The sequence below is a fragment of the Salvia miltiorrhiza genome, chromosome 3 (genome assembly GCF_028751815.1).
Source record: "Salvia miltiorrhiza cultivar Shanhuang (shh) chromosome 3, IMPLAD_Smil_shh, whole genome shotgun sequence".
Classification (NCBI taxonomy): domain Eukaryota; kingdom Viridiplantae; phylum Streptophyta; class Magnoliopsida; order Lamiales; family Lamiaceae; genus Salvia; species Salvia miltiorrhiza.
The window spans coordinates 55,292,247-55,315,215 of NC_080389.1; the positions used below are offsets into that span (position 1 = coordinate 55,292,247).

Sequence of the window (22,969 nt, forward strand, 5' to 3'; positions counted from 1 at the left end):
TTCGGTTTGGCGTATCTTCCCCAAAGGTAAAACGACTTCGTCTCGTCGGATGTAGCACCACAATCCGACGAGCTCCGGCGAACTGAATAAGGATCGAAAACTGAGCTAGAGGTTGAGGTGGAATGCAGAATATGTTGTGAGTTGTGAGTGTTATTTGTTAATTCTGAAGCTCACAACACACCCATATTTATAGGTGTTAAACCTAGTGTGAACGGAAGGTGTGAACGGAAGGTGTGAACGGCCGGTGTGAACGTAAGGTGTGAACTGCCGGTGTGAACGGACGGCAGTCAACTCCGGCGGCTGCGGTAGGTGGCCGCAATCGTTGAACGCAGAAGTTGAAACTCATTTTCCCTCTTCAACTTCCAAACTTTGACATGCAATATCTCACTCACCGGAAATCGGTTTTGAGACTTCAAGTATATCACGTTGATCTACTCGAGGTGTAGATTAACATCCAATAATTATTTTAATTAAATAATAAATATTTAATTAAATAATAATTTTCAGATATGGCATATAACCATATTTCCAACAATCCCCCACATGAGTGAGAAATCAGTATGCGAAAGTATGCAGACACTTAGCTCAGTTCTCTTAAGAAACAACATTGCATTTGGAAAGGTAGCTTGTGGATTTGAACCTGCCATAGTCAATGTTATCGAGTATACCGGCGGCCTAGTGGATATGGTTCCTTGAACTAGTCCTCCTCGGTGTATACTGAGTCAACAATATTGACACAATATTGCTTCAATCCTTATTCGTTCTCACGTTTGTGTCCATTACAGGCCTTGGAACACCTCTTTGGATTCATAAGTGTTTCAATCGAAGCGGCCCCACTTCACACTTACATAGGTGACTCTTAACTCAAGTATCCTGCTATACTTGTCCTCTTCGAGGAGTTCTAGAGTCATTAAAAGTCAAAGACTTAACCTCACCACGTGCAGGTTTCCGAACACTCACTGTTCTACAAGGAATAGGCAATTCGAGTGTTCAACACACGGATTTTCATAGCTTAGTTGTCCCATTGAACCAAGTTCTTGGGATCCTCCAGTCATCATGGTTGGGTTGCCACTATGATTATCCTTAATTTGTGGACTTCAAACCCATTCCCCCTAACAGTTTATACATCTGATCTCGATGGATACTTTTTGTCAAAGGATCCGCTATGTTATCAATTGATCTTATATAATCAATTGTGATAACTCCACTAGTGATCATATGTCTCACGGTATTATGACGTCGACGAATATGTCTCGACTTACCGTTATACAAATGATTTTGTGCTCGTCCGATAGCAGCTTGACTATCACAATGAATTATCACGGACGACACAGGTTTCGACCAACATGGAATATCCTCGAGGAAATTTTTAAGCCACTCGGCCTCTTCACCAGCTTTATCCAAAGCTATGAATTCTGATTCCATGGTCGATCTAGCAATACATGTTTGCTTCTTGGATTTCCAAGACACAGCACCACCCCCCACAGTGAATACATAACCGCTCGTTGAAAACGAGTCTTTGGCATCAGAAATCCAATTTGCATCACAGTACCCTTCAAGTACAGAGGGTTCCCTAGTATAATGAATCGCATAGTTTTGAGTATATTTCAAATATCTCAAAACCCTTTCAAGAGCTTTCCAATGTTCATTACTAGGGTTAGCTGTAAAGCTGCTCAACTTGTTGACCGAGCATGCTATATCGGGACGAGTGCAATTTGTTAGATACATCAGGCTCCCAATAATCTTCGCATATTCTAACGCGTCAACAGGTTCTCCCTTGTGTACACTCAAATGCACATTAGGTTCCCATGGTGTCTTAGCTATTGGCTTGTCAAAAGCGTTGAATTTCTTTAACACTTTCTCAACGTAGTGAGATTGTGATATAGTAATACCATCAGGGCTTCTTAGAATTTTAATTCCAAGGATAACATCAGCTAAGCCCATATCTTTCATGCTAAAATTTTTACTTAGCATGCCTTTGGTTTCTTGAATCACTCGGGAATTACTTCCCATGATGAGCATGTCATCTACATAAAGACAAACAATAACATATCCGTTATTAGAATTCTTAATGTAGATACATTTATCGCACTCATTGATTCTGAATCCATTTGACAACATTACACTGTCAAATTTTAAATGCCATTGAAGCGGTGCTTGCTTCAACCCATATAAAGACCTTTGAAGTTTGCATACTTTGTGCTCTTGCCCAGGTACTACAAACCCTTCAGGTTGCTTCATATATATTTCATCTTCCAACTCGCCATACAAGAACGCAGTTTTCACATCCATTTGGTGAATCTCGAGATTGTGCAAGGCAGCAATAGCGATAAGTATCCGAATAGATGTTAGTCTAGTCACAGGTGAATAGGTATCGAAGAAATCGTACCCTTCTTTCTGCCTGAAACCTTGAACGACAAGTCGGGCTTTGTACTTATTTATAGTACCATCAGATTTGTACTTCTTCTTTAGGATCCATTTGCATCCTAAAGCTTTAGCACCAGGTGGTAGATCTACTAGCACCCAAGTATGATTCTGCATAATGGAATCAATCTCAATATCGATGGCTTCTTTCCAGAGAGCTGCATCTGAGCCAGACATAGCTTCTTTAATCGTCACCGGTTCGCCATCTAGCATAAAGACAACATAATCCGGTCCATAGACATTAGCTTTTCTAACTCGTTCCCCACGTCTTGGTTCTACATCCATAGGTTTAGACCTTGGTCTTTTCCTATTAGGTGGTACAGGATTAGAACCCGTGGCATCATCTACTTGAGTAGAATTACTAGCTACTTCCATAGGTATAGAATCTGTAGCATCACCATCTACTCCATCATTAGAGTTCGATGTAACTTTATCCTTGTTAGGATAGATATTTTCAAAGAATATAACATTCCTTGATTCTATCATTGTCCCAACATGTATATCAGGTATCTCCGATCTGTGCACTATAAAACGATAGGCACTGCTATTATGTGCATAACCAATGAAGATACAATCCACCGTTTTAGGTCATATTGTAACTTGCTTTGGTAAAGGCACTTCTACCTTGGCTAAACACCCCCACACTTTGAGGTATTTATACGAAGGTTTCCTTCCTTTCCATAGCTCATAGGGAGTTACATCTTTCCCTTTGAGTGGAATCTTGTTCAACATATAGTTGGCCGTCAAGACAGCTTCCCCCCACATGTTCTGGGGTAATCCTGAACTAATCAACAAGGCATTCATCATCTCCTTAAGAGTTCGATTCTTGCGTTCAGCAACGCCGTTAGATTGTGGTGAATAAGGTGCAGTCGTTTGATGTATTATACCACTTTCGTTGCATAATTCAGCAAACGGAGCTACATATTCTCCACCTCTATCACTTCGAACCATCTTAATTCGACATCCAAGTTGATTCTCGGCTTCATTTTTGAAGTTTATAAAAGCTTCAATAGCCTCATCTTTACTTTTCAATAAGTAAAGGTAACAATACTTTGTGCAATCGTCTATAAAGGTGATAAAGTACTTCTTGTCACCTCTAGTTTGCACGAACTTTAAATCACAAACATCTGTGTGAATAAGTTCCAATGGTTGAGTGCTCCTTTCTACCGATTTAAACGGTAACTTAGCCATTTTGGCTTCAACACAAACTTCACATTTTTCTTGTGAGTTGTATTCATCAACTTTTAGTAAATTCATTTTTACTAATCTCTTTATAGCATTTAGATTAACATGTCCAAGTCTACAATGCCATAAATCAAAACACTCAATCAAGTAAACAGAAGAAGTTGATGCATCTGTATTGATTTTAGCCTTGGCAGGCTTACAAGCTCTTACTCCAAGTTTGAAAAGTCCTTCGGAGGCATAGCCTTTCCCTAGGAACTTTCCCCACTTGCGTATTACAACATAGTCAGATTTGAAAAACAATTCAAAATCCTTTTTCGTAAGCCTAAAGCCCGAAATTAAATTCTTTCGGACAGTTGGAACGTGTAATACGTCTTTCAATGTGATCTCCACGCCCGACGTGAGTTGAAGAATCACATCTCCCATGCCAAGGACTTGGGATGTCCGCTCGCTAGCCTCCATTATCGTTTTGTTTTCCACTTCCTTGTAGTTGTGGAACAACTCACGATTTATGCATATATGGACGGTAGCGCCGGTGTCCACGAACCAAGCGTTAGGATTGTCCACATGATTCACCTCGGAGATCATGGCAGCAAAGTCATCGTGGTTCCAATCGTCGAAGTCCTTCTCGACGTTGTTCACGTTGCTCTTTGCCTTCTTCCGCTTTGGCTTGCGGCAATCCTTAGCCATGTGACCTTGTTTGTCACAATTAAAACACACACCATCAAACTTTGATGGTTGATGTCCGCCTTGCTTCCCTTTACCCTTATTATTAGGGTTAGGACGACCACGTTTGTTGGAGGGACCGCCTTTCTCGGTGAGATTGGCCTTTGCCTCCATTGGAGCTTTTCCCTTTTGATCACGACTTCTCACGTGATCCTCCATTTGAAGCTTGGATAATAATATCGGCACGGACATCTCCGAGCGCTCATGCTTCAAAAGGTTTTGAAATTTCCTCCAACTAGGAGGTAATTTCTCTATGATGATTGCAACGAGCAATGCATCCGCCAAGGGCATCCCTTCGGCTTGAACCTCATGTGAAAGATTTTGGAACTCTTCCACTTGGTCCATCAATGGTCGGGAGTCGACCATTTTATATTCCAACCATTTGGCAACGACATACTTGGTAGTATTCGCCTTGTCCACTTGATACTTTAGATCAAGGGCCTCCCACAATTGTTTCGCCATTTCCTGAACCTTGAAAACACGGTAGAGCCGTTCGTCCAGAGACATGAGAACGGTGTTACGGCACAAGTAGTCGCCGCGGCACCAGTTCAAATATCCGGCACGAATTTCTTGGCTCGTCTCCCCTTCACTCGGGGTTGGAGGTTTATCCTCCATCAAGAATCCGGCAAGCCCCACGGTTGTGAGGTAGAATAGCATATTTTCTTGCCAATATTTGAAATTCTTGCCCGAGAACGTTGATGGTTTCTCGGCAAGACCAATAGTTCTAGATGTTTGCAATGGGGTCATGGTTGACGTTGAAGCCCCCATTGATGCAAACGAGGAAAACATTGACGACGTGGTTGAACCGATGGTTGCAGAGGTGGTGGAGCCGTCCATATTGACGTCGGTGTGAGCCATTTCTCGAACGTGTATCAACGGCAGAGAAATAATCTTCTTGCGATTGTTAGAACCGGGTACACGATCGAGATATTACAAAATGAATATTTTGAGATAATACAACTCAAAATAATTGAAAATATTACAAAGAAAATAATTTGAGAAATTACAACTCAAATAATTGTATACAACTGAAATATACTGTATAAATAAATTATACGTATAAAATAAGTCGAGTCGAGATGAATCTCTTCCCGCAAGAAGATTATCGCCCCGGTAGTGCTCTTCGGTTTGGCGTATCTTCCCCAAAGGTAAAACGACTTCGTCTCGTCGGATGTAGCACCACAATCCGACGAGCTCCGGCGAACTGAATAAGGATCGAAAACTGAGCTAGAGGTTGAGGTGGAATGCAGAATATGTTGTGAGTTGTGAGTGTTATTTGTTAATTCTGAAGCTCACAACACACCCATATTTATAGGTGTTAAACCTAGTGTGAACGGAAGGTGTGAACGGAAGGTGTGAACTGCCGGTGTGAACGGACGGCAGTCAACTCCGGCGGCTGCGGTAGGTGGCCGCAATCGTTGAACGCAGAAGTTGAAACTGATTTTCCCTCTTCAACTTCCAAACTTTGACATGCAATATCTCACTCACCGGAAATCGGTTTTGAGACTTCAAGTATATCACGTTGATCTACTCGAGGTGTAGATTAACATCCAATAATTATTTTAATTAAATAATAAATATTTAATTAAATAATAATTTTCAGATATGGCATATAACCATATTTCCAACAACTACCAATTACAAATTCTCAGGGACCACTGCTTCATTAATACTTGGAATTAATTGGACATCCCAAATTTATTTTGAAATATTTTTGGATTTTGGAGTTTGATTTGTGGGAACGATTGGATTGAATATATATACCGCATGTGTTTCGTCAATTCTTTTTAGTCGGGTGATGGGGAATGGAACTCTACACTACTACAAATCCTCACTAACGATCCAATTTAGCAACCAAAAATTTCGGGTGGTTATGAATGTGAAATAAGCGATTGATTAGTAATTGAAATAATATTTTTAATTTATTTAAATTGGAAAAATGTTTACTGTTCCCTCCAAAAAAAAGGAAAAATGTTTACTGTTGCTATTCGATCATTTATATTATTTTTTTATTATTTAAGAATCGGTTATTATTAATTAAAATATTCAACCATCAAATTTTTATGGTATTATCATTAATTAATACGTATTCCATCCGTTCACAAAAAGTATGATATTTTTGCCATTATTAGTGTCCACCAACAGTATGATATTTTTCTTTTCAGAGCATGACCCAATATTTTTTCCTTATCTTTTATCCTTACAAATACTTATTATTTACCAAAAAAAAAAAACTCTTTATTCATATCAACCTCCCATTTCATGCAATAGCGGGACTCTTCTTTATTACATAAAATCACCACCCATTTTATTAAAATGTGTGTCCAAAAATGTCATATTTTTAATGGATGGATGGTGTATATAGCTATATGTGTATATAATTAATTTGATTGAAAAATTTTTATATTTAAATTAGCCACCAATCAATTAACTAAATTTTATTTTTTATATGATAAAATATTATTATAAAATTTAAATATATTTTGTTATCAATACAACATAAAAAGTCTCGATATATCATGAATGGATCTTGGTGAAATACACGTCCATACATATTTGTAAACATAAGAATATTTGTTAATATTTTTTTTATGTACATTAAAATCTTTTAAACATATACATTTTTGTTTTTTCTTCTTGCAATAAAATAATTAATATTTTCTTACAATATATTAACTATTTAAGGAATATGAATTTAAATCTCATTTTTATTTTTATAAATTTAATGAAGTAGTTCTAAAATATTTTTTCAAGTACAAAATTATAAAATATACATTAATTTAATGTATTGATAGAATGCCAAAATTCAATGATGGAATCTTGTTGATGGTCAAAACATGGTTTATGAATATCACAAGTATTCTAAGCTGATGTAGTTTACTAAACAAGTCGAAGGCTATTAGACCCAGCTGAAGATTCAGCTGGAGTCCCAATCTGATGGGAAAATCCCAACCTGAAAGATCAGCAATGCAGCTGAGCTGATTCAGGTTCGTGCCCAGGCCACAGAACACGAGGACTTTGTTGTAACCAATGCTAAGATGATGGAACGAAGCATCAGTTTATAACCTAGCAAACTGACTAAAGGACAACATGCCAACCAGTTCTCATATTCTTTCATGTCACGTCACGTCAACCATTTCGTCAAAAGGCTCAAATCAAAGTCAGCCTCTATTCTCCAAAGCGTATACTTTTTCGAACATTGAATGCTTGTAAATATGCATTAAATGTGAAACTCACTTTTCAGAAGAAAGTAAAAGTATGACTGTTGGATGTTAACATCAAGTACGGATGTGCAGATCTTTCATCTCAGTCACTACAACGAGAAGAATGCAAAGAGAACAACGTATCATAATTTGAAGAAGGCTCTGTCCAACGGCTAAATTCATTATTCGGTCTATATATACATCAGATAATAAACAAACGCGTGGTGGTGATGGTGGTAAACAAGAAATTTCTGTGTATTGATAAAATTCATTAATTCTTAGAAATCAACAACCTCCATGAATAGGAACTAGAACTTTATTATAAATTTCAAGTGAATAACTTGTGATTATATTTGTAGTTCCTAGACTAGACATTTTCAATGTAAACATATATCCTAAGCTTAGCATTGATCTTCAAAAATTGTTCTTCCTTGTAACAATGTGTTCATTTAGTTGGATAAACCCTCTCCCCCACCCCAACCTCTCACAAAGTTGTATAGATAAAGTGAAGAAGTAAGGAGAAGTCGACGAGTAGTAAGCTTCGAGTGATAAGTTTAAAACTAGGCGAGCAACGGGATCGCAACAACGTAAATTGTCAACGGGACTGCAACAGTGAAAATTGCTATGTATGTGATTGCAACCACGGAAATTGCTAAGTCAAGGTTAACGGATTACCCTAAGGTTCAGGATCGTAGATGAAATAGAAGTTGCTTCGAGCCACGTAAAAATATTTGTATCTTGTACCTAAGTTTTCTTTTATTATCATGTTGCATGCATGCTTACCTTGCTAAACTTACTATTGTTAAGTAAATAAGGCTTCGGTAAAAGAAAATCAATTGTGCTTTACAGTCTGAACTTAGGTTTCAAACTTATTTTATTTGCAAAACCTTTCAGGAAGCTGACCTCATACATTATAAACTGCACCTGCATAAATTGTTTATCAAAACCACATCAGATTGACTAAAGTCAATTGATGTGAAAATCTAAGAAAAGATTTTTGAACATAGCGAGTCTCGTAGTCCACCAAAATTCCGCATGATATATTGAACCGGATCTCGCGTTTGTCTAAACTGCTAATAGTTAACTTAGTTGATGCTTTAGTAAGATTGCTATTAGTTAGGAGACTTTTTATTTAGTTACTGACTCATTATCAGCAAATTATTCAATACTCTAAGAAAACGAGAAAACAACGAAAAGTTGATAGCTAGTGTATTCATACCTCCTCCCCCCATACACCAATAATTTTATTACAAATTATAAACTCTAAAATTATTTATATTTATATACTCTCTCCGTCTACAAAAATTTGCCACAATTTCTTTTTCGATTCGTCCACCAAAATTTTTCCACTTAAAGCATCTACAGTGGGAGGCGCCACCATAGCGCATCCCCTCTCAAGTGCATTAACTCTATGAGAGTTGCTATAATCTTCATTTTCATTTTATTCCATTTTTACTCTTCTATTTTAAAATTCAACATTTCATTAAAATTAAATTCCAACATTACATTAATTAAAATAAAATAAAATACAATAATAAAAATTAAAATTACAATAATTTTTTTATGGCTCAATCGAACTAAAAAGAGACCAAATGTGCTCCTTCAAATCAGATTTTTTTTTAAAATTAAATAGTGCGTGCTTCCACGCACAAGCCAAAATCGCTGAACGTGCCGGCACGAGAAAGAGCAAGGCACAAGCTATCACCCATGCGTTGTGGGTGCTCATAGAGCATTTCTAATGGGAGGCTCTAAAAAGTGTCTGTAAGAGGTGGTCATTAACTTAGAGCCTCCACTCTCTATTCCTTGGTTTTAAAATGGGCTCTAATTTCTCCACTTCTATTTTAACTCTTGAATTTTCAATTTCAACATTTTATTAAAATTAAATTTCAACATTACATTAATTAAAATAACATACAATACTTAAAATAAATATTGAACTTTAAAATAATTTTTTTTATTAAACTTAAAGTTTTACAATTAGAATAATTAAAATAAAAAATTAAATTAAAAAGAATTGAAAAAGTTTTAAATTTTAAAATAAAAAAATTAAAATTAAGTAAAAAAATTAAAAGAATTTAAAAAACTAATTTTGTATTGTATCCCACATCGAAAAGTATATATTTCTCTGCAATGTGCAATACACTATAAAAGAAGAAGGTACATGAAATTGATTTTGTATTGTATCCTATGTCGAAAGTGCATGCTTCTCTACAATATGCAATACACTTTTATAAGATAAGGTACATGAAGTTGATTTTCTATTGTATCCCACATCTAAAAACGTAAGTTTTTTTTTATAATATGTAGTACACTATAAAAAATGAAGCTACAATTAATTAAAATTAGAATTATACAAAAAAAAAAGATAGATGAGGCGAATGCATGCACCCCGCATAATTACCTTTGCACCCGGCTCTCCCCTACGGCTCCGCTTTGAATTAGCCGATGCGCTAGCAGTTGTGTGACTAAGCGAGTGGCTCGATCTAATGCTGGATTAATTGTCCACTGAAGATGCTCTTAATAGTAGAGTCTATACAAATTACTTCACTCACATTTAAAATAAGATTTTTAGTTCACTTACAATTTTACTTATTGTATTTATTAAAATCTATATCATTTATAGTGTGACTTTTTTTATGGACTGAAAAAGTATTTTTTTTTTCTTAAATACTATTCCATCTGTCTCATAAAAATATGCATAGTTTTTTTTTTTCGTTCGTCTCATAAAAATATGCATACTTTATTTATACTAATAATTCTTTTATTAAATATCATAATTAATGTGAAATTTTTTCTTCACTTATACTCTATTTTATAGGATTTTTTAAAATTCATGTCATTTTATACTTTGCATATTTTATGGGAGGAATGGAGTATAAATTATTTATCGCGCAAGTTTAATAAGAAAATGATAATAAGTGGACTCATAGCCTACTTTCGCATGACATGGACCCACAAAAAGCTATGATTATTAAAACTATTATTCGTACAAATTGTTAAGTCCAAATCTCACGGAGCTCTATGTCAGTCCTATTATACGAAATAGGCTGCATAATCATTAGTTATATTTAGTCAATTTCAACTCTCTCTCACATTTTCCCCCTTTATTATATAAATTTGATTTTTTAAGCGTAGTGTTGTCAATATACAATTATACATGCATATATAAATGATAAAATTACACTTTAACACCTAAGACGTTTTTATAATACTCCCTCCGTCCCGTTCAAGATGCTACATATTCCTTTTCGGGCCGTCCCAACGAAGATGCTACATTTCTATATTTGGCAAAAATAAGGAATTTTAAACACTTAATTAACACTAATTAAGTATTTCTTTATTATATTCTCTCTCTTACTTTATCACTTTATTACCTTCTCTTTCTTACTTTATCACTTTATTACTTTCTCTCTCCTACTTTATCACTTTATTATTAGAGCATCAACAACCCTTGCACCCACTCCAACAATGGTATTGCACTCACTTGGGTGCAATAAATTTTATTTTATTTTTGATATAGTTTTATTCTAGTTTTCATTTTAAATTTACAATAATTGATAAATTTAAATTTCATTGAATTCAAATTCAAATCCTACATTGATTGAATTAAAGTTGCAATACAAGAAATTAAAATCCTAAATTACTTAAATTAAAACAAACATAAAATAAAAAATCCTAAAAATCTAGTGGATGTTGTTTCGTTGCTTGATCTCCGCCACCTTGCACATGTGAAACGCCAATTCGTCGGGATTCATTTGAGAGGTGTCCCGGCTCATCAACATGCTATCGGCGAGGTCACGTTGAACTTGGGAGAACGTTTCCATTGCAGTCACCATATTCGCCATGTACCCGAGAGCTTTTTGGTTATCCTCCGACGTCTCTTCGGCCTTTTTCTTGCCTTTCCGTTTGTCTCTCTTGGCCGCCTTTTGCCCTTGGGGCCGGGTGGAGATACTCGCGTCGCTAGAAGTCGTTGTGGGAAGACCGTCGGAGCCCTTTAATCGTTTGTCCGAATGGACATCGGAGTGGACATCCTCGCCGAGACTTGCAAATTTCTTGGACTCGCGCAAGATCTTCCATGCATGCGGATACCGGAACGGAACACGGTACTCGGCTAGCCACATTGCCTCTGCTTGCTCCACGATTTGACCATCACTCATGCCTGATTTCCATTGATCGTGACATCTTTTGTGCATGGCCTCAAACCTCTTGGAATCCTTCGCCACCCGTTGAAAGTGAGATTTGATTTGCGAGACGTCGCGTGAAATAGATCCTCGGGGCTTTTCAGCGTTGTATTGGGTGCAGAGGGAGCCCCAAAACTTCGCCCCTTTTTGGTCGACACCCACCACAGAGTCGTGGGTGTGCTCGAGATACAAACGACAAATTAGCACCGTTTCTGGCGGATAATAGTTGCTACGTTTGGTGGCCGCCGGCATAGAAGCAATCTCCTCCACGTCGGGCTCGGGGTCGGCAACGGCGGCAAAGCGGGGGTTCAAATTTGTGGCCGCCGCTTGAAAGGCATTCGATTCTTGCGTGAACGGCGAGAATCCTTGCCTGGAAGCATTTGATTCACCGGGGGATGGATTTTGAGGGTGTTCACGCCAATAGTTGCTCCAATCGTCTTCCATTGCTATTTGTTGAAATAATATAAGTAGAAGATGAAGAAGAAAATGAGGAGAATGATGAATGTTTGAGGTATTTGTTGATATATATATATAGAGGTGCCAAGAATTAAAAAAAAAAAAAGCCAACGGATACAAAAAAACGGATAGAAAAAACGGCTACTGCCGATTTTAATTTTTTTTTTTCAATTTTCCTTTTTTTTTGGTTTGAAAAGGGGCGCGTGTAAACACGCCCCCTCCTTCGCTCCCACAGCAGCCTGGTGCGTTCCATCGCCCCACTCCTTTCGCACCCGGGTGCAGCAACGCCGCTGGGTGCGATAGGCCGGGTTCGATCCGGCCTTCGCACCCAGCGTTGGTGATGCTCTTATGCACTTAAAACATTAATCTACAACTCCTTAAATCCCGTGCCGAAAAGCAAATGTAGCGTCTTGGCCGGGACGGAGGGAGTATATCAATATCATATTTCCTCCATCTCATCCAAAACATTTTATCTATTTTGAGCACTGGTATTTTTTGTTTAATTATAAAGTGAGTTGTTTATAATAAATTTGAAAAAAGAAACTAATTTTGAGGTATTTATATCAAATTAAGTAAGATTGAGAATGTAAAGATTTTTTTTTTTAATCACATATTGTGAAATTTATAAGTTATATTGAGAATATTATTATTATTACTCCCTCCGTCCGCTAAAAGTGGACCACTTTGGCTGGGCACGGAATTTAATAAAATTGGTGATAATTTTGATGTAGTAGAGAAAGGGTCCCACCACTTTATGAGATGTGTGGTTGAGATTGAATTTGGAGTGATTTTTTTGTAAATAAAGAGTGTTTGTAAGGATAAAAGATTAAAGTGAATGGTGAGACAATTTCTATCTTTGCGGACGCCCAATATAGTAAAAGTGGTCCACTTTTGACGGACGAAGGGAGTATTTGTTAAGTGCAGGTCATTTCAAGTGGGATAATCTAAATAGGAAAGTAGGATGTTCTAAGTGGGACCTATGGGATCGGCGAAGTTGTCATTTAATTTTGCGTAAATAAATTTGTAGTCTTATGCCCACAATTTACTTTTAGTTAGCGGTAAGTTCATGGTCAATTTTACAAGACAACAATTGTAACTTCTCTAGTTACAGTGTCACTAAAAAGAGTTTGGATTATACTTACTTTTATGACTATTCTTGTGGACAAAATAATAAATAAAACTAAATTAAAATAGAAAATAACTAATTTATAATTATAGAATATTTAATTTTGAAGGCCACATATTATAAAATAAAATAATAAATTTATAATTATTTATTATTATTATTATTATTATTATTATTATTATTATTATTATTATTATTATAAGGGGGCTATATTGACTAAAACAGGAGCTATGAATAAAGGGAGATTCTATTCATAGCCCTCATTTTACTCTTTATAGCCTCTTATATAAAAAAATAATAAATAATTATAAATTTACTATTTTATCCTTTAATTTATAGCCCTCAATAATTAAATTAAAATAAGCGTCACATTTTCAAAATCCACATGGAAACTTTGGAAAAGTGAAGGTCTTCCAATTCCGGCTCAGTCGTCTGGCTCGGATGAGAGCAGAGACAAACTGGGCTGTAGAATTAAGCCTTTCCCTGCTGGTGATGGCGGCAGAGATCAGATTAACAGTGTTAGGGAAAGATGGAGATGAGAATAAGAGGAAAAAGAGGAGAAAAATTAATAGGAATTTGGAAAAGATCAAACCCGAAATTGTTGTTTCCCCTTATTTTAACAAGAACAAGAATATGTGTTGTGAAGAAAGAAGAGGGGAAAAGTTGGGAATGGTGATCAAGTGAAGAAGGATTCTGGTGGTCTTCCTCTTGTAAACCATGACAGTGAAATTTCTTCAACTTCAAATGGGGGTGCTATGAAATTTCTTCAATTTCAAATGGGGTTATGAAATTGAAGTGATGAATTAATTTAAAATTTAATAAAATTTGGAGGCTACACAACATAGGATAAAATAGTAAATTCTTAATTAATTATAATTAATATTTTAAAAAAGGGCTATAAGGAGTAAAATGGGGGCTATAAATAGAATCACCCAAGAATAAAATCACCCTAATTGATATCTTTACTATGGGTGATTCTATTCATAGCCCATATTTTACTCTCTATAGCCCCCTATTTATAATAAAAATATAAAATAATTTTGAATTTACAATCTTATCTTATAATCACAGCCGTGAATCTCTTCAAATCTCTCACTGAATCCTAAAGTAATACTTAAAATTAAAACTCCTATCAAACTACACACATCAATCTGCAGGATGCCTTCCGCTAATGACCTTGACCTACATCTCAGTCGATAATCGAACATATGAACTCTGGGACTTTGAAATGTTTACTTTGCTTGAGAAATTGGACATAGAAGAATTGGATCGAAACTCAAGCTTTCTAAATTTCGCTATTTGGGAAGAAACTTGTTTTCTGGAGTGAAGTCACAGGATCATATTGATGAAGAAAATGATGGAAAGTGCTATAGCTTAAAAAAGAGATAAGAAAACTAAAACATCCCAAGGAAAAGTTTGAAAGAAAAAGTAAACATCCTTATTATAATAACTCTGATTGTGAAGACCATGAAAGAATTAGGAGTGGGTCTAGAATAAGCGAGAGCGCAAATTAGAAGATGGGAGATGGATGAGTGAAATCTTGCAGTTGTGATGCTATATCCTGATGGAAATTAAAAAACGAATCATGATCTTATTGGAATTGGTTGGGTAATTTCGTCGAACAAGTGGTAGGCATGATTAAATTTACATTTGGAAGATAACAAATACAATGAAGAAGCTTTGTCGTTGATGGAATTAAGTGGGGAAATATATTTTGATAATAGAAAAAGTTGTCGAATACAATGATTAAGAAAGCATATTTAGAAATATCAAAAAATATATCTTGTTCTGACATTGTGTTTTATCATTTTATTGTTATTATTATTATTGAGCATGAATCAAACGAGAGCTTGCTGTCACTTTCTGATTACATGATAGCCAAAATGAAGAATATGATAAAAAGATATAGAAATAGTCAAAAAGGAGAAAAGAAGAAGTGTAAGAGTTTAAGAGCAGACTATTTTCAGAAAATTTTAAGGGCTAAGATCACGTGAAGAAAGAAAGAAAAAATGGGGCTAAGGGGTTAAATAGTCTACTATAAATATTTTTAAGGGATTATAGTCAAAAAATACACGAACTTTGATAAAAGTTGCAATTTTCACCTAAACTTTAAAATTAGCCAAAATTTCACCTGAACTTGCAATGATTGAACTCCGTCGAGATGAAATTTACAACAAAAAATATAAGTTCAGGTATATTTTGGCCAATTTGAAAGTTCAGGTGAAAATTGCAACTTTTATCAAAGTTCGTGTATTTTTTGGCTATAATCCCTATTTTTAATATTATAACAAATAAAAGGCTACAAAGAGTAAATTGTGGGCTACAAATAGAGTCACCCCTTTACTATATGCACGAAATCGTCCACCGGCCCAAAAATATGCCCAATAATAACCAAGCTATTTACCTAGTTTCTTATATATTAACTTAAAATTTTATTAAAAGAGAAAAAGAGAAAACAGAGAACAAAAACCCTTGAAAGCACAGAAAAAGCAGACTAAGGGCCGAGCCTCGTTAAAACCTTAATAAGAAAACCCGAGAGGGAAAACCTTATCAAGGAAAAAAGAGTACTCGTACAAAAAAGATGCAAGGGAGCTGAGATGGAGTTATTTCAGAAGCTCCGGCCGAACCATTGCCCCTAAATAACCCCGGCACCCAAGCATCGAAACAAAAGAACGAAAGCAAAAAGACCCAACAACAGAAAACAGGAGCCGAACTCCAAGCTATACGAGGAGCTGGAAATCAAGAACCAAAAAAGCACGAGAACTCCCCCACCATGCACGCCGCCATGCCTACCCATTCCCACGCAGCTCCCAACCGAGCCTCCAGCACCCTCCACGCACATCAGACCATGCAGCAAACTGACACACGTGGCCCAGCAACCGCCGCCGACCCAAGACCAGATGCCGCAGAGGTCCACGACACAGCAACTCCAAACGCTAAAAATGAGAGACCATACGCACATGGCTATGACAAGACATATCCTGACGAACAGCTGCTTGGATCACCTCAATTTCATGAGGCCACCACCCTTCATGCCGATCATTATTAGCGAGGATATCAGCCACTTTATTCCCTTCCCGGAAGATGTGAGTCACATGAAGCTCGAAACTCTTAAGAAGTAATAACACTCTCTTCCATTGAGCTGCAAACCGCCAAGGAACAGCGCTTGAACGGGATTGTAGCAGTTGAACAATATAAGTTGAATCCGATTCGATCCATAAATGTTTCCAGCTGCGTGAGTGAGCAATTTTAATTGCCGTGATAGCAGCAAGGAGTTCCGCTTCGAAAGCGAAACCGATACCTCCTTTGATATGGAAGCAACCCCGAACCCAGCTAAATTTATCTCTGAACACTCCACCAGCTGAAATCTTACCCGGAGCTCCTAACGCCGAACCATCAGTATTAACTTTAATCCAGTTCTGTGAAGGAGGCCACCAATAAACGTTTACAAACTCAGGAGGCATAGCCGCCCTCGCTTTAATGTCAATTTTCCGAAGAATCATTAACTCCTAACAAGAATTCCGCATGTGCCCCACTTTCCTGAAATTACATTCAGTCTCCAAATAAGCAACCCTTATCGATTTTAAAACACATCTCCAACAGAATTTATCCTCCTCAAAGATGCATGAGTTCCTGTGGCTCCAAATACTCCATAAACAAGTAATGATTCCAACTTTCCAATAGCACGCCAACTGCGTACTCATATCTTTCTGATTTCAGGCAGCAATAAGGAAACCGTGTATGTCAACGCAGCAGAGCAGATGAGTTCGATTAAACCATTCCAGAAAATTGCTCCACACCATTGAACCTTAGAACAGCTCCAGAAAACATGATCCATGGATTCCCCTCCATCCATACAGAGCGCGCAATGATTAGGCATAATGAGCCCATATTTAATGAACCGATCCAACGTCGGCATACGCCCATGAAGGATACGCCAGCAAATAAGAGATCTCCTGATAGGAATATGCTTTTCCCAGATCCAGCTTCCCCATTTAACCTTCGGAAAACGATGGCAATTTTGTTCAAAAGCAAGAGCAGCTGTTACATTACCATTAAGAGATGGCTTCCAAAATCTCATGTCTTCATCATCTCCGATAGGGAGAAGGAGAATATCACAAACAACCTCTGGGAAGGAATCCACAAAAGATTGCGTAAAATGCCAAATCCCATCGTGAAAATAATCCGCCACCGAATGGGAGAGAAACTCATGCACGTAGCGGGGCACACCACATTTATCCGCGACACGATATCCTAACCAATCTTCAGTCCAAAAATTAATGTGAGTTCCAGTACCAATATAACAATAAGAGTCGTGAAGTAACTGACTAATCTCATTACGAAGACCATTCCACACCGAAGAGGGAGCCATCACAACTCTCAACTGTCCAAAAGGCTTTAGATATCTTTCTTTCATCATATTATAACCAAAACCCTGCCCACATAAAATGTTCCAAGCTCCTTTCATAAGAAAGGAACGATTCATAGTCGTGAAGAAACGGATGCCCAGCCCTCCTTCCTCCTTGATAGCGCAAACCCGCGCCCAAGCCACCGTGCAAACTGGGGTTTTATCAGCATCCCCGGTCCATATGAAATTGTGACACTTCGCATCTAACTCCTTAAGCAACGCACGGGGCCATCTATAAATCATCATAGAATGAGTTAAAGACCTTTGGATCACCGATTTAACCAAGCAAATTCTACCCGCCATCGAAAGTTGCTTACCGCGCCATCTAGAGAACTTATTCACAATCTTATCATGAATATTCCGAAGATAGGAAGAACGAACACGCCCCACAAAGAGAGGAACGCCAAGATAAATGCAAGGCAACGAACCAATCTTAAAATCCACCGTAATCCCAATCGCCCGCTTAAGATGAGAAGGCACTTTATCCGAATAGAAGATGTTCGACTTTGCCGGGCTATAAATTTGACCAGAAAGCGAGTCATAAAAGTCGAGGATCTTCTTAATAGTAGACGCATTATCAATAGTTGCCTTGCAGAAGATCAAGATATCATCCGCGTAGAGAAGATGCGTGGGAAAATACGAAGAGCGAGTCATCTTCATAGGGACCAGATGACCCGACGCCACACAATTCGCAAAAAGAGAGCTCAAAACATCCTCTGCAATACCAAATAAGAGAGGAGAAAGCGGGTCCCCTTGCTTAACCCCACGAGAACATACAAAATAACCGTGGGTTTTACCATTGTAAAGAATGGAGAGCCTGACTGACTTAAGAAGAATCTCAATCCAGCGAATAAATTGAGCGTCATAACCAGCCACACGCAACACCTTGAAAATGAAGTCCCACCGAAGCGTATCAAAGGCTTTGGTTATATCAATTTTGCAAGCCATATTCCGACCACCACCAGTTCGCCTCATACAATTAACTCCCTCCGATCCGAGCATGATGCAGTCATGGATAGAGCGGCCGCTAATAAACCCAAACTGATTCATCGTCACAAATTTAGCAGCCACCAAACTAAGACGATTCGCTAAAATCTTGGGGATGATTTTATAGAAAAAGTTGGAAAGAACGATAGGCCTAAGATCCGTGACCGAATTAACCACATCCTTTTTCGGCAACAACACCATGAAGCTGGAATTACATCCATTCGGAAGATAAGCATTCTGGAAGAAAGCTCTAACCGCTCTCCAGATGTCCACCTTTATAATCCCCCAACACGATTGGAAAAATTCCCCGAAAAACCATCGGGGCCAGGTGAGCTAGAACTATCCATAGCGAAGACAGCAGCAGTAATCTCGTCCTCCTCAGGAATTCTAGTTAGGAGTCTATTATGATGCTCATCCACCACATGGTCGATAGACGCCTCTATAGCAACAATGTCAACCTCCTGAGTATTGTTCTCCTGAAACAAAGAAGAGAAATAATCAACAATATGTTGGCTGATTGCACTCTGATCATACACCATTCCATCCGCAATCGTGAGGTGCGAAATAGCATGCGGCTTTTTCTTGTATTTAAGCATCGTGTGAAAGAAGGCAGAATTCCGGTCCCCATCATTCAACCATTTAACCCGAGCTTTCTGCTGCAGTAAACTATTTTTCCTGGACAGAGTTGTGTTGATTTTAGCTTGCATCGAGACCTCTCTCTCAAACAGATCGTCATTGTAACCCACCGAAGCAATTTGATTCTGAACCTCCAGGAGGTCCTCATTCAGATCCTTAAGCCGACAATCCACCTGCCTAAACACGTTCCTGTTCCAGCTCTTCAAGGTCCCACGGAGCCTCTTAAGCTTCATCATCACCGAGAAAATAGGACATCTGCTGTCCACTTCTATAGCCCACGACTCAGCCACCATATCTTGGAAGCCCTCATGCATCGTCCACATATTCAAGAATTTAAAAAACCGAGGCCCAATATTCATAGCTGTCTCACACTTAAGTAAAATCGGAGAATGATCCGAAGTGACTCTAGGCAGAACCTGAGAATGACAAGAATTCAAAGAGGCCGCAAACTCCTCCGAAATCAGAGCTTTATCAATGGTCGACTCCACATGCGAAGGCATAAAGCGCCTTCCAGACCAAGTATACTTAAGACCAACTTGCAAGGAGGACACGGTTGTTATGGAGGATTCTGACAGATCCGTGGATGAGGAGATCATTGCAAATGATCGCGAGGCCGCAAGCTCGGCAACGCGACCACAGAGGGAGGACACGGCCGGGTCTGAGGGTTCTACACTGCAGGACGTTGCGAAGTTTGGGCAGCATAAGGAGGTCATAATACAGTCTGCCGTGGTTCCATCCATGGACATGGTAGATGATTCTGCTTCTCGGTTGGTCATTGAGCCTACACATCCTAATCAGGATGAGTTGGCTAGTCGTATTAGCAAATTAGAGGAGCAGGTTAGTCAGGGGATGCAAATGCTCGTTGACAACCCTAAGCGTCGACCGGGTCGACCTAAAAAGGGTATGGAACGTCCGCAAGATCCACCGAATCCGATTGACAGTATAAAAAGTCGGCTCAGGAATAAGGGCGCCGTTCTTGACACTCCGTTGCCGGTGGAGTTCTTGAATAAAGTGCCAAATGCTCAGTCTGGAGGAGCGCTTATGCACAATTATGTGGTTCGCTCTTCTTCTTCAGACGCAGCTCGAGCTATGTCGGCTGTAGTTTCTAAGAGATGGGGAGATATGCTGGACGACGATGACTCGTTCTACGAGGACGATCAATTTTTCTCTTACTCTTGCTGGCTCGCACTCATGTGTCTTTCAGCATTGCTTTTGCTTTTGGGTTCTGGTTCAGGTTTTTGGAGGCTGGCTATCCTAGGGGCAATGGTTCGGCCGGAGCTTCTGAGGTTGACTTTCCGCCTCCTCCCGTTTCGTTGTTTTGGTTTTTTTCGTTGCTTTGTCGTTTTCTTTCGTTTGTGCTTTCAAGGGATTTGAACTTTTCTTTTTTCAATAAAATTTCTATTTCAGCAACTTTAGGCGGCTCAATAAAACCGGTGGTATCAATAAACTCACGAAATTCCCTGCAAGAACTGGAATTAGGAAGACAAGCACTACTTCTTTCATGGGCACCTTTAACAGCGTTGAAATCCCCAATGAAAACCACCGAGCCCGAAATATGATCCAGCAAATCCAGCCAAAGCCGACGCCGGAGGATATACGTATTCGCACCGTGAACAACAACAGCCTTAAACTTGAAGTTGTTCCAAACACACTCAATTATGATCGCCTGCTCAAAGGAAAAGATCACCTGAGCCACTGCATCAGGATGAACAAAGCACCAAATATTAGAACGCTTGTTAGTCCTAGTATTTTGATGACAGGGAATAAGATTAAGCGACTTCCAAAACGAAGAAGGAATCTTAGAGAACTTAACTTTGGGCTCAATGATACCCAAAATCAAAGGAGAAAACGAGCGACAATGCTCGTTAAGAATCAATTTAGATTCATCCGTGAGCCCCCGGACGTTCCAAACCATCACATTCATGAGAAAAACTAATTCGATGTGGATCGGGCATCCTCCCTCTCCACTTCCTTAGCCCACCTCTTTGCAGAGATATTGTCCATAGTTTGAGCACTCGAGTTTTTCTCTTGCCTGATAACAAAATCCCTTGGACTATGTCCCGCCGCGACAGCCTCAGATAATTTTTTGTTGATAATGATCTCCGACGGTGAAGCTGCTCTGTTTTGTTGCCCCCCTTTTTGTTCAGGTTTCCTCAATCTCACTTTTATACTATCATCAGAAGGGACAATTTTCCGATTTGTAGACCCTGACGGTCTGCCCCGTTTTTTAACCGGGGGCGGAACCAAATCATTCATTTGTTCCGATTGCTCCTGCAGAACCTCCGCTGCCACAACTATCATTTGCGTTTCCTCTACTAATTTTCCTCTCTTAATCGGAACATCTGGCGGCCTCTCCTCCTCCGCTTTCTCCTCTCTGGTCGGGGGACTATCCTCCACCGCATTCTCAACATGCGTTCCCTCCAGCATCCCAGATGGCTCACCCTCCGCCAACTTCTCAAGGGCCATGTTCGACTGCAGTTCCTCCTCAAAAATGGTCTCAACATCAGATTCCCCATTTTCATTAATACTCTTATCCTCCAAAAACTCCTTGTCTTTTTCCATCTGTCTTTCCAAACCCTCCGTATCCACCCTCACAAGGATGTTTTCGAGCAAGTCAGGACCATACAGATCATCAGCGTTTCTACTGTCCACTCCCTTGTCCATCGTTTTAGCTTTCCACTGTTCCAAGACCTTTCCTATTGCCATAGTGTCCTCCCCCGCCTCCCGTTCAACCGGAGACTGTCGAACCCTATTTTCATTTTTTTCACCACGGGATTCTCCTTTCTTGCATCGAGCAATATAATGACCAGTGATTTTACATCGCGTACAATAATGAGGCAACTGCTCATAGCTGAACTCCACATAGAACGGGCCTTCATCGCAGTTAATTCTCAACGAATCACATAATTGAACGGCAAGATCCACTTCAATTAAAACCCTAGCAAAATGTCCGTAGGATCCATGAGCCGAAGCATTATCAATTTTGATAGGAAGCCCTATGTGACTTGCAATCCCCGTAATGATTTCAGGATGCCAACATTCCACCGGAAGATTATAAATCCTAACCTAAACTTGACATAACGAAGACACCTCACGATAGGGATCAAAAACTTTTTCCCATGCACGAATTCTAATCGTGCCAGATGCCAACTCCCAAAAGTTACGTTGCTTCACCCGTAATTTGTCTTCTTCGTTTCCAAATTTCAAAGTAAAAAATCCCTTACCCATCGGAATCAATTGCCAATCATTCTGTATATTCCAGATGCTATTCAACTCAGACTTTATTTCCAGCGTCGGCTTTGGTTTCTGGCCTTTTTTCATAAGAAGCCGACCAATGAGAGCAAACTTGAATTCCGCCACCTGTTTTTGGTACAGCGCCGAAGGTATGTTAAGAGAAAACTCATCTCCTTGCTTAGTAGGTTTTAACGCAAAAAAAGAATGGGCAGGGATATCCGGTTTGCGTGGTGGCTTCGGACCCATCACCGCGGCATAGGTAGGTTTTGGCAATTGCTGTGGGATAGCAATATTTTCATTCATGAGGGATTTCGATGGTGAGCCCCGTGAAACCGCAGTCTTCGGAGAGCCCCTAGGCGACGCAGTCCTAGGCAGATCAAACGATGGGGCAGCCGTAACTTGACCT

At 38.8% G+C, this 22,969-nt stretch overlaps 1 protein-coding gene across 1 annotated transcript; it reads right to left on the reverse strand.

Moving 5' to 3' along the window:
* Window positions 1-8,095: 8,095 nt before the first annotated feature.
* On the reverse strand, window positions 8,096-11,968 carry LOC131019022 (uncharacterized). The gene is made up of 2 exons (XM_057947709.1): window positions 11,434-11,968; window positions 8,096-8,187 (listed from the first exon to the last, which is right to left on the reverse strand). The coding sequence occupies exons 1-2, from the start codon at window positions 11,966-11,968 to the stop codon at window positions 8,096-8,098; spliced, it is 627 nt and encodes a 208-aa protein (XP_057803692.1).
* Between the last annotated feature and the right edge of the window lie 11,001 nt (window positions 11,969-22,969).

Coding starts and splice junctions, on each gene's coding strand:
- LOC131019022 (XM_057947709.1), bottom strand. CDS start 11,968: ATGCCGGCGGCCACCAAACGTAGCAACTATTATCCGCCAGAAACGGTG. Junction 8,188..11,433: donor CAAGAGAGACAAACGGAAAG/GCAAGAAAAAGG, acceptor ACCTTGACTTAG/CAATTTCCGTGGTTGCAATC.